This window comes from Ovis canadensis, chromosome 14 (genome assembly GCF_042477335.2).
Source record: "Ovis canadensis isolate MfBH-ARS-UI-01 breed Bighorn chromosome 14, ARS-UI_OviCan_v2, whole genome shotgun sequence".
Lineage (NCBI taxonomy): Eukaryota > Metazoa > Chordata > Mammalia > Artiodactyla > Bovidae > Ovis > Ovis canadensis.
Genome location: NC_091258.1, coordinates 52,819,690 through 52,830,926, shown reverse-complemented (window position 1 = coordinate 52,830,926; position 11,237 = coordinate 52,819,690). Strand labels below are relative to the sequence as shown.

General features: G+C 52.7%; 1 protein-coding gene across 1 annotated transcript in view; it reads left to right on the top strand.

The window, feature by feature from the left end:
- Positions 1-4,861: 4,861 nt before the first annotated feature.
- Positions 4,862-11,237, top strand: part of CALB2 (calbindin 2) — a 28,206-nt gene continuing 21,830 nt past the window's right edge. The window contains exon 1 of the mRNA XM_069552321.1: positions 4,862-5,041. Coding sequence (XP_069408422.1) covers positions 4,948-5,041 — 94 coding nt within the window. The 5' untranslated portion in view covers positions 4,862-4,947. The remainder of the gene's footprint in view (positions 5,042-11,237) is intronic.

Here is an 11,237-nt window from a genome sequence, read left to right as displayed (position 1 = left end):
TGTGTCCCTGCCTGTTGGGGGAGGGTGTCACTCAACAGCCCCAGCTACTGTCATTCCACTTCATATTGCTATCCTGGTGACCCAAATCCTTGGTTCAGAGGGAAGTATTTTGTCCACAGATTCTCTGGCTTCAGACCAAATTTACTCAAAAGTCCTGCTCCCACCTCTGGGTTCCTCTGGACTCTTTTCTCCCTCCACCTGATCCGTTTCCATGGAAACTGCTGGGCTCCTGCATCCCTTTCATCCTTCTTCCTGGGAAGCAAAGCCAGCTCTCGGGCACCCAGTAGCCAGGCCTAAACATTATTAAGACCAAAGAGGTAATATCTGGAAGAAATATTTCCAGGCAGAGGGAAGAACTAAACAGGGTTTCTGATTTTTCCCTCTGATGTTCTCCAAAATAACACCAGGTGCTCTGAACAGCTCTGCCAATTACCTCGGCCCAGTGGATACTGGCTGGAACATGGTTTGTCATCTGCTCTCCTGCATCTCACCGTTTCAGTCAGCAGGCCGCCCTCCCTTCTTGGGGGTGCAAGTCTGGGGTCTGAGGCAGAGGGCAAGACTTCTTGCCAATCTTTGGTACTGGACTATAGCACTCACGATGCAGCTGGTGGCCTGGGGGTGCAAAAGGGAGGATATACCCAGTTTGCCCCTTCTGGAAAAGGAAGAAGCAACCATCAGCTGAGTGCCTGGGCATCTCAGGAACAGCAGACGTGGCAAGGTTCCTTGCCACTAGGAAGTGCCCTGCAGCTCCGGCGGTCAGAAAATGGGAAGTATTTTGTACGTACTGTCTTCCCCAGTGGCTTCCCCAGCAGCTTCCCCGACGGCTCAGCAGGTAAAGAATCCATGTTCAGTGCAGGAGGCACAAGAGACATGCGTTCAATCCCTGGGTCAGACAGACCCCCTGGAGAAGGAAATAGCAACCCACTCCAGTATTCTTCCTGGGAAATCCCAAGGACAGAGGAGCCTGGCAGGCTACAGTCCATGGGGTTGCAGAGAGTCAGACAGGACTAGTGACTAAGCACGTCAGGGCCTTGCCACCTGGTCCACATGGTCTCCATATACCAGAGAAGCCAGAATGTTCCCTATATCCCACTCCTGCCAGGTCATGGTTGGGTGTTCATCTCTCTGGGCTTTGGTTTCCTTATCTTTAAAATGGGCCCAATTCTTGCACTGATAAGATAGCTGTGAAGACTTAACCAAGCAAGACACAGTAAAGCCCTCTTTTAAAGTCATCTAAAGGTATCCTTGTGGTCCTCATCGTCATCGTTGTAAATGGTGTGGGGAGATTCTGGAAGAGTAGCAGAACTTCAGATGCACAAGAACGATCGCAAGACTCAGTTTCGGTATAAACATAAAAAGAATTTCGTTTCTACAGTCACTGCTTCCAAATATGCTCACTGAATCTCTTTCTCATTCCTGAGTAATTTCTGGATCCATGCCCTTCTTCTCACGTTCAGGTATTTAAACCTGGTCAGGTCCAGCTTGAAACTCCAGACTCTGCTCTTATTCAAAGCTCTCTTCCTCCCCTACCACAAACTGGCTGAGAGACTTGAGAGTCTTGGGTTGGGGCTGATCATGGAGAGGAGGGGTGGGCTGGTTTGGAGATGTCTCCTCCCTCAGTGAGCAGGGGGCCCGGGGCCAGGAGGAGATCTTAGCTATCCGGTCACCCCAGGTTGCAGGAACTGTAGCAGGTCTGGTCTCTAGGGAGTTTGAGGGCCCCTTGCACAGTAGAATGAAGGTTTTATCGGAACTGTTTTCAGCTCTACCCTAGCTTCCTTCAACACCAAGAATCAACCAGCAGTATCTGGCTTTTGCTCCTCCTTTTCAACTCCAAGCACCTTTCGCAGAAACACAGTGACCTCCAGGGGCTGCAGAGACCAGGAACGGGGTTTTTGATCACTCCCATCTTCCTTCTAGGCCCAGGACAGGACAGCCTGAGCCTTTAGACAGCTCTAAGTCAGACAAAAGCACCAGTTCTGTCTTCATGGGCAGACTCTACAATTCTGCTCGGGGAAGAGGTGGGCCTGCCAGTGCCCCCTTACAGAAGGCACCCCTCATGACCTGGAGAAGTTTTCTAGAGTCTCCCCAACAGAGTGTGGCTTCAGAGAAACCACACATGCTGCACTCCCTGAAGACTAAGGTTCCTTCCTCTCCCCCAGGCAGCTTCTCCTTTCACAGCCCATGGCTTTGGTTGGAAGCAGAGGGCAGCCCAGCAGACGGAACACAAGATATTTGGCTCCTGGGGAGGAGCTTTGCAAGTGGGGTACTCAGTCCCTTGTGTGCTACTATTTCAGAACAACAAGAAAAAATTTCTAACATTCTATATTCATAATAATATCTACTTTTTAAGTAAGCACTTATTGCTGCCAGGATTCTTACTAACTAAATCCTTGAGTACATTATTTTTAGACATTACACTAACTTTGCACCACCAGTATCATTATGACTTGTATTTCTACTAAGGATCAGAGAGGTTAAATAGCTTGCCCAAGGTCTAAGATCTCCTGGAGGAGGAAATGGCAACCCACTCCAGTATTCTTGCCTGGAAAACTCCATAGACAGAGAAGCCTGGTGGGCTGCAGTTCATGGGGTCACAGAGTCAGGCGCGACTGAGCACAGGTCTCAAAGCAGGTTTTGCACCCACATCTCTCCAATCCCAGGGCAGGGACTTGTCACTACTAAACGTGACTGTTTCTGCAGGACTCACCTTGGGGACAAAGGACTTGCTAGGGCTCTGCCACCCCTCCTGGGCTTGTATCTGGGAGTGAGGGATGTGCCACCCAGAAAGAGACTCCAAGCACGCACGAAAATGAACAACGCAGGGCTGTCCCAATGCTGGGTTTGGAGGCCACTGTGGAACCCTGCAGTCATACTCAGGACCTCTCCTAGTCAGGCCAACATCTTCCCCCATCTCAGCAGTCCTGAAAAGTAGGAAGCATGAGTTCCACTCTCTCTTTCTCACCAGGAAGACCAAAGCAGCCAAGAGGTACTGGTTTGGATCTCTAGAGAACCGGAGATGCGATCTCTCGCCCCTGTCTGGGCCAGGGGAGGGCACAGGAGGTGAGCCAAGGAGCCCAGACGACAGTGGACAGTGGCGGAGCCAAAAGGGGCCGGCAGCACAGTGGGACGCCAAGAGTCTGGTGCAGCGTTTCCTCGGTCTCACTCGGGCCAGCCCCTCTAGAAGCTATTAGCCCCCTCAAGGAGGGATGCTGGCCAAGAAATTTCTTGCCAAGCCAACTGCCGCTGATCTCCGTCTCCACAACGGGCAGCTGGAGTGTGAGCTCATTTAATCCTTGCAACAATTCTTGTGAGGTAGATACCTACATTCCCATGTTTTAAAAGAGAATAACTGAAGCACAGATAGGTTACATAATTTGCCCAAGGTCACAGAGCTTATTCTGGGGTTCAGATCCAAGCAGCCTGATTATATAGAGTGCCTGCTCTTAACCACTGAACAATCCTACCACCCTAGACCTAGTGGCTTTGAATTCCTCAGCCCTGGACCAGACAGCATGGGGGCAGAGGGTGCATACAGGCCTGGAAAGCTGGCTTTTTATGACAGCTTCTCTCTCTTACTCTGTTCCTGCAAGTAACTCGAAACACTTTTGTGCTAGGCAAAAAAAACACACACACACACAAGCGGTTTTGGAATCTTCATTGTGTTGCCTCTTCCAGCCCTGCTCACTCAGGGCTCATCCCTCCCCTAAGGAGCAGCCTGCCCCTCGCTCCCCCCAGTCTCCTCCTGGTGTTCCTCTCTCCCCTGGTGACCTCCTTTTCATTCTCACCTCCCTGCCTCTGCTCCCCCTTTGGAAGGCAGTTCAGCTAACACTCATTAGCACATGCTAATGAGCATCAATTCATTTCTCAGTCACTCAGCGGGAGAGGAGAGAAAGGTGGGGACAAGCTGCCACTCTGAGGGGGATGGTTCACAAGGACAGGGCAGCCCCCCAGGCTCAGGCCCCCCAGGAGAATGGGAGGGAGCCTAGTTCCCAGGTGGGGGAGACCTGTCAATATTCTCGGGCTGTACCCTCAGCAGCTGCCTCCATCTTCTCTGAGACTAGCATTTTGAGATCATTCCTAGGTCAATGTGGGACCCTCTGAGCCCACCAGCCTCAGCAAATTCCCATGATGCCCATAGGTGGGAGGGGCTAAGACCTGGGACAGGAGGATCTAGTTCATGGACAAGGGCCTGAAAGCCCCCAGGGCCTGTCCTAGGTGCTAGCAGGCATCAGAGGGTGGAGCGAGGTACCCAGGTGAGGGCAATCAGTGGAAGCCGCTCCTCCACTCCCTGGGGGTTGCTGATTCCAGCCTACCCCAGTAAAGCCTAGAGAACCTCGGCTTCTTCCCAGGCCTTGGCCAGTAAGGGACCATGATAGCAAGGAAAGAGGGCTGGGCAGGGCAAGTCATTTGAAGTCTCAAGGCCCCTTATCAGAAAAGTGGTCCCTGGTCTTCCTGCTGAGGAAGGGTCAGACGAGACAATGCATGAGAGAGTCCTAGAAGAACTCCGAAGTGCCAGGGCTAAAGATTTGTCAAACTTGTATTATTACTACTGTTGGTTGTGGTGTTGTTACTACAGTTATTTATTATTGCCACTGCTAGTGAAGATATGTGGTGGCTGCTCTCAAAATGATCAGAGTGGGAGAGGGACGGCAAGGGCAGCCTCTCCTTTGCCCTTGAGAGCCTTCTCTCTGTCCAGGTCCAGAGTGGTCTCAGCACAGACGGGCATCCCCACCCAGAAAACCCCTGCAGAGCCCCTGGGCGGCCGCCGCCCCGCTGAGACGCAAGCCGATTCTCTGAGCGCGCGCTCCCTCTGCTGGCTGCGGGGCGCGGGCGCAGCCTCTGGATTGTATATAAAGGCAGCGTGGCGCGCAGGACCTGGCGAGTGCCTGAGCGGAGCCGGCGCGCAGGGAGAGCGCGGTGCTGCCTGAGGTCTCTGAGCGGCTCGCCATGGCTGGCCCACAGCAGCAGCCACCCTACCTGCACCTGGCCGAGCTGACGGCGACCCAGTTCCTGGAGATCTGGAAGCACTTCGATGCAGACGGTCAGTAAAGCTCCAACTTGTGTGCCCGCTCGCCCCCAGGGGACCTGCAGTGGAGGGAAGGGGTCAGTGATGATGTGGGCAGCTGTTAGATTGCCCCCAGAGCATGCTTTGGCCGCAGAACCTGCTGAGGTCGGGGTCCTGAGTTTGGAAGACACCTCGCTGCCCAGTAACAATTGTCAGGAACTTTTCTCCCTTGACAGAGCACACCGGCTTTTGCAGCCTCATTCTGGGCGAGTTGGGGCTTTCCCAGACAGGACGTCTGTGCTGGCAAGGCTCCCCAAGACTCCCCGTGCCATTTTCTCTTCCCCCACCTTCCCCTTCAAGCTAACAGCCTGCCTTCAGCGGCTGCAGCCACAGGTCTCAGAAGCCCATTCATTTCTTCCCCCAAGTTCCCCTTTTGTTGAATACCAGGTTAGCCAGCAGGGGTCCAGGGGGCTGGGGCAAGCTGGGGGGTGCTAAAGGAACACCCTTGGCCTCCCCAGCCTGTTTGGTATCAGGAGGAATGGAGAGGACAGCTGGGCAGTGAGCATCCCCTGGGCTTCCTCTGCCATTTTCCATCCCTCACCAGCATGCAGGTCCCACTCACAGCAGCAGTGGGTGTGGTGGGGGGCAAGCTTGGGGTGCCAGCCTGATGCATTCTTTCAGGGTGCTAATCCTGGGTGCTTTGGGTGACTCCTTCCTTCTCTGGGTCAGGGGAGGCACCATCTTAAATGCCTCAGTGACTGACCCTCTGGTCTGTGCAGTCTTGATACTGACTAACCAAAAACCCAGGGCTGGACTGAATAACCTTTGGAAGTTGGCTCTAGGGATTCCAAGGGTCTAGGATGGTCTGACTCAGGCATAAAGGGAGGTTCCCTTTTAGAGGCTTCAGATATCACTAGAGACTTTTTTTCTCTACCACTCCCCCTGGAGAAGGAAATGGCAACCCACTCCAGCATTCTTGCCTGGAGAATCTCATGGACAGAGGAGCCTGACAGGCTACAGTCCATGGGGTCGCAAGAGTCGGACACAACTTAGCGACTAAACCACCACCACCACCACCCCCCACCCCAACTTAAGTGATCTTATTTCCTTCTCAGAAGTCCTGCCTGGCGTGGGCATCTGAAATATTCTGGTATCTCACACCACTGGCAGGATGGTGGTCCAGAGTGTTTATCCTGGGATGAGAGTGAAGGGGGTGGGAACCAGAAAAAGGATCAGGTGGAGGGTCCCTCCATTCTTCTCCCTTCCCTTCCTTGCCTCAGCAGGGTGGTTGGAAAGGTGACTGAACAGGTACCTTGCACCAGAGTGCTATGGAGAGGCAGGGGTTAATGGGTATGCTGATGAGTGAAGATATGTTCCCTAGGAGCCAACAAGAAATCTGGGGGTGAGAGGCTGTGTGATCTGCCTAAGAATTACTGAAGGAGAAGGATAGATTGTTAAATCTGTAAAATGGGGCTAAGGAGGGGTTGTGTCTCTAGTCTATGGCTAGGGCCATAAAACTCCCTCGGGGGCAAGGGCTATGAGAAGATTGTCTCACATTCCAGGTGACATGACAGTCCCTAAGGCTTCTCCTGCCAGTTTATCTGCACCAGAGACTTGCATGATTCAAGGAAAGTTACCAAGTGGCCAAGGTTATACCACCGGCCTCCTGCCAGATGAGTCAGCTAGAAACAGAGGACTCCACAGTTATTCTCTCCCCCTTTTCTCACAGGGACAACCAATAGCACTCTCGATAATCAGGCACACTTGTCTGAGACTTTGTACTTTTCAAAACACAATCACACCTGCTTGAGTTCCACACAGAGAGGCTCTGGGCAGATCATGACCCTCCTCATGCGGACGAGGGAACAGACATGAAGTGTGACTTTTCTAAGGTCAGGGAGCAAAGTGGCCCCTGGCCAGTGCTTATATCCCCACTCTGATTTCTGGACACCTGCTTCCCCTGCCATTCACTCACAGAAGAGCCCCTGACCCAGCCCTGGAGGTGATAGGCAGTTTCTTTAATACTAGAAAGGGGTCCTTCGCATGGCTGGAGCATAGCTAAGCTAGCATGAGGCCAAAGACTCATTAAAGACTCCCAAACCACTGTGCCTCTGGCTCGCTCTGCTCCTCCGTGAAAGGGAGCTAGGTTGCTTCTTGGCTCGTTGTCCCATTTGGCATCCCATTGCCCTCTCTGATCACTGCTTCAGGGAAGTTCCAAGGAGGGACCGTGGACCTCACAGAGAAGGAAAGCATAGGAGATTAAAACGCCAGAGATGGTAGAAAATGATGCTACAGCCAAACTGAAATTCCACTAAAGGACCAAGAATTATCCTGTGGGTCACCTTGCTCTGTATCTTCGCTATCTGTCCCCTCCTGAACTCTCACTCCTGAGCTTCCCGCTCACCCCCGAGGTGCTCCCTGCCCTGGCCGGGCCTCCTCTTACTAACTCTGGCTTCTGTTTTTATCTTGGGGTTCTTCCCGACTCTCCTGCCACTCAGAGAGTTTAAGACCTCTGGGAAGACTCGGCTCACCAGGTCTCTGGAGTGAGCTCACTGGAGCCCAATTAGTCCCAGCCACTAGGGAGCACCGACCCACCCCTCCTGGACTCTAGTAAACAGAGGCCAGGAGTCCGAGGAGAAGCTGGACTCGAGGAGAGTGAGGACGAGGCAGGGATCTAACCCTTACTCAGCCCATCTCTAACAAGGAGGAAACGCCAGCGTCCTGGTGACTTTGCACGAAGAGAGTATCCCCAAGATTATCATCAGCCTTGTGGTGGAGAAAGGAAGGAGCAGGTGTCTGGAGAGCGGGAAGCTGGGCCTCAAAGAGGCACCGCTCTTTTCACAATACCACATGGCAAAGTGAGAGGGTGGCGGGCCCACCTCTGCTGGTGCCCTCCCCAGGGCTTCTCAGTGGCCACCCAAGGCCATGCGCTTGGAAGGGCTCGGGTGTCGTCTCAAAGGCAGAGGTGAAGGAGACGGCGGCCGAGCGCGCTCTGCGAGCCTGGCTGGGCAACCTTCGCGTGCCCTACATGACTGAGCCCCCTGTTTTGTTGTTTCCTCGCCGCTCCTTTGTCAGAACCCTTCTCACTGTGCAGGATTCGGGCTTCAGAGAGATGCCCAGTTCCAAGCTGACACTGTCCTGTCTGTGGTTCTGACCACATGGCCACCAGGCTCCTATTCTGCTGACCATCAGGAGGGGGTCTGTGAGGAGCCAAGATCTGCCCTTGGCCTTTGCTACACTTTGGAAGCTGATGCAAGCGTGGGGATACCTTCTCTCCCAGAGGCCAACAGACATTCACACGTCAGCACAGGGAATCCCACTCATCCCAAGAAGCATCCTACACGGATACACTCCTGCATATACATAAAGCTGTGTGAACACAGGGGTCTATTACCAAGTTCTTTGGGATACTGAACTTTTGAGAAAGAATGTGCTTCCCTAGGGAACAGGAAAATAAATCCTCTAATTTCTACAGTGGAATATTATACAACCGATGGGACTGAGATGGGGCTTCTATACTGACATGGAAAAACGTCCAAGATGTATTACCAACATTTTTTTTAATTGCAGCATGACACTATTATAGTATGAGCCCATTTTTACTATTAATGAAACAAGTACAATGGAAAATATTAGAAAGAACGTAACAATAGTGGTCTTCTCTGCAGAGTAGATGATGTCAAATTAAAAGGCATTTTCTTTAACTTTTGATGTTAATTTCTATAGTGTTTTACAAGAGCCTGTGTTTCTTGTATAATTAGCAAAATAATAAAAAGAGTTAAGAGGAAAATAATTTTATGGGCACTGCCCCCCAAAAGAAATACATCTCTCTCTAGTCGTGGGCCTGTGCCCAGAGTTCTCTAGGCCTCTGTCTGCCTCCAGATGGCCCTGGTGATGCAGGAGGCTCTCAAAGCCTTGCACAGGGCCTGTGCCTTGCTCTATACAGTGTGGCGCCAAGGACTGAAAATTACTTGACAGGGAGGACCACCAAGAACTAAGGAGGGCCCTGCCCAGTCTTCCCACCTCTCTCTACAGGGGTAAGAACAGAAGCATCCTCCCAGCCCACCCCCTACAGGGAACACTGGCCGGCCAGAGGGAGAGTGGCCAGGCCAGCTCTCAGTCACAGATGAGCTTGTGTCCCTGATGGAGGAAGCTGAAGAAAGCTGAATGGCAGTGCCTCTCAGAGGTGGAGAGAGGCCTGGGCAGCTTGCCCTGGAATTCTCAATGAAGAGGGCTTTTGAGATACTGAAAAGAAGACCTCTGTGCATAAAACAGGGCTTCCCTGGTGGCTCAGACGGTAAAGAATCTGCCTGCATTGTGGGAGACCTAGGTTCGATCCCCGGGTTGGGAAGATCCCCTTGAGGAGGGCATGGCAAGCCACTCCAATGTTCTTGCCTGGAGAGTCCCCATGGACAGAGGAGCCTGGCGGGCTGCAGTCCATGGGGTCACAGAGAGTCAGACAGGACTGAGCAACTAAGCGCAGCACGGTGAATAAAAGAGACAGCTAATAGAACCTACTGTTGATCCCAGGGAATTTTACTCAATGCTCTGTGGTAACCTCAATGGGAAGGAAATCTAAAAAAGGGTGGATGTACGTATAACTGGTGCACTTTGCTGCACAGCAGAAACCAATACAACAAAGCAAAGCAACTCTACTCCAATCAGACTCAATAAAAGGGAAAAGACTTGCCCAGAAAGGCTACAGAGTATCCTGTACCTAGGCATTCACACAAACGCGACAGCTGTTACTGCGCAGCACACCTGCGCTGTGCACGAGATGACCACAGGACTTACGCAAATGACTGCTTCTTGGAGCATTACAGGCAGAGGGTCTGAGACAGGGGGGAGCCAGCGCTGTCTGAGGGTGGTTTTCTTTTAAACCTGTCAGTGTTTCTCTGTGGGGTCCACGTGTCCCGTGTTTGCCTGAGGTCAGGATTTGGGGTTCTTTGGGAGCAGCGTCCCGCCCCACCTGGGTAAGCCCTAAGAATAAGGCCCCCACCCCACCTCCGCTTTCACCCCCAAGTCCCCCGTTTGTTTTGCCCACAGTGCCCTTTGGTGTGGATGTCCACAGCACGCCAGCCCTGCACGGGGTGCCGTTTGTGTGGACTCGTGCCCCATGGCCCAACCTCTCCAAGGGTGATGGTGCCAGCTGAGTGGGGAGGCAGCTGTGTCTGAGAAGAGCTGGGGCTCCCCAGGGAGGCAGCTATGGGGACATTTGCACAAACAAGACACTTCAGCCTGCCCCACCTCACCAGGGCAGCCAGCAGCGATCCCGCATCCCTGCCCTACTCGCCTTGTTTATCTCCCTCTAGACTTCAGTACTTTCAGTAGCTGAGCCCCTGGGGGAGGTTTCCAGGGCTAAGGAGACCTCTCGGGGAAATCTCTTCTAGTACCCAGGGAGCCAGAATTAATAGAGCAGGCGTGTGGGTCTTCAAGAACTGAGCCTCTCCAGCTCTGACCCACGGGGCTGTCCTGGCAGATTGCATCAGATCCTGCCTCTGCCCATCCAGGGCCTCTGGCTTCAGCCCTCTGCCTCCCCTCCTCTCTTGCTCAATCTGTCCCATCCTTCTGGCCTCCACCCCTGGGACCTGGCCCAGCATTAGGCTGCCAGATGTCCACAGGTTCGGGGGACCCAGCTCCAAAGCCAGTGTTCCAGAAGCAGCTCAGCGCAGAAACACAGATAAAGTCAAGTGTCTGAATATTCATCCGGTAGCTGTGCGCACTGGGTTCTTCCCCCAGGAGCCTCTGGGAGACATATGTCTGTGTCTGTCTGTCTGTCTGTGTAAGACTGACAAAGAGAGAAACCAAAACAAAATAGAGATATGGACAGAGGTTGTCCCTGGAGCAAGTCAAAGGAAAACAGGCTGTAAGCTGCAGTTCAGTCTCTTTCCCCTCAAACTCCTTCTCTCTAACGCGACGTCGATAGCACCCGTCTGCTTACCTGGCAGGGTCCTGAAGACCAGATGGGACAGGAATTGGAGAGCTCTTTATATGGTGGACACTGTGCAAAGGCATATTATTAATACTGGAGCAGAGCCAGAGCAGGCCCATTTCTTGCCACAAAGGGTAAGATGTGTCCCAGAGAAAACCAGGGCTGAGGGTAGAAGGTTACTTGCCCTTTCATAAATTTGAGCTCCTGACAGAGACCCAGAAGGCATGGCCTTCTGGACGCTTTCTTGGGCAGCTAACTTGAAACTGCCTAACTGCCCTCTTTGATTTCCTTAAACAGAAG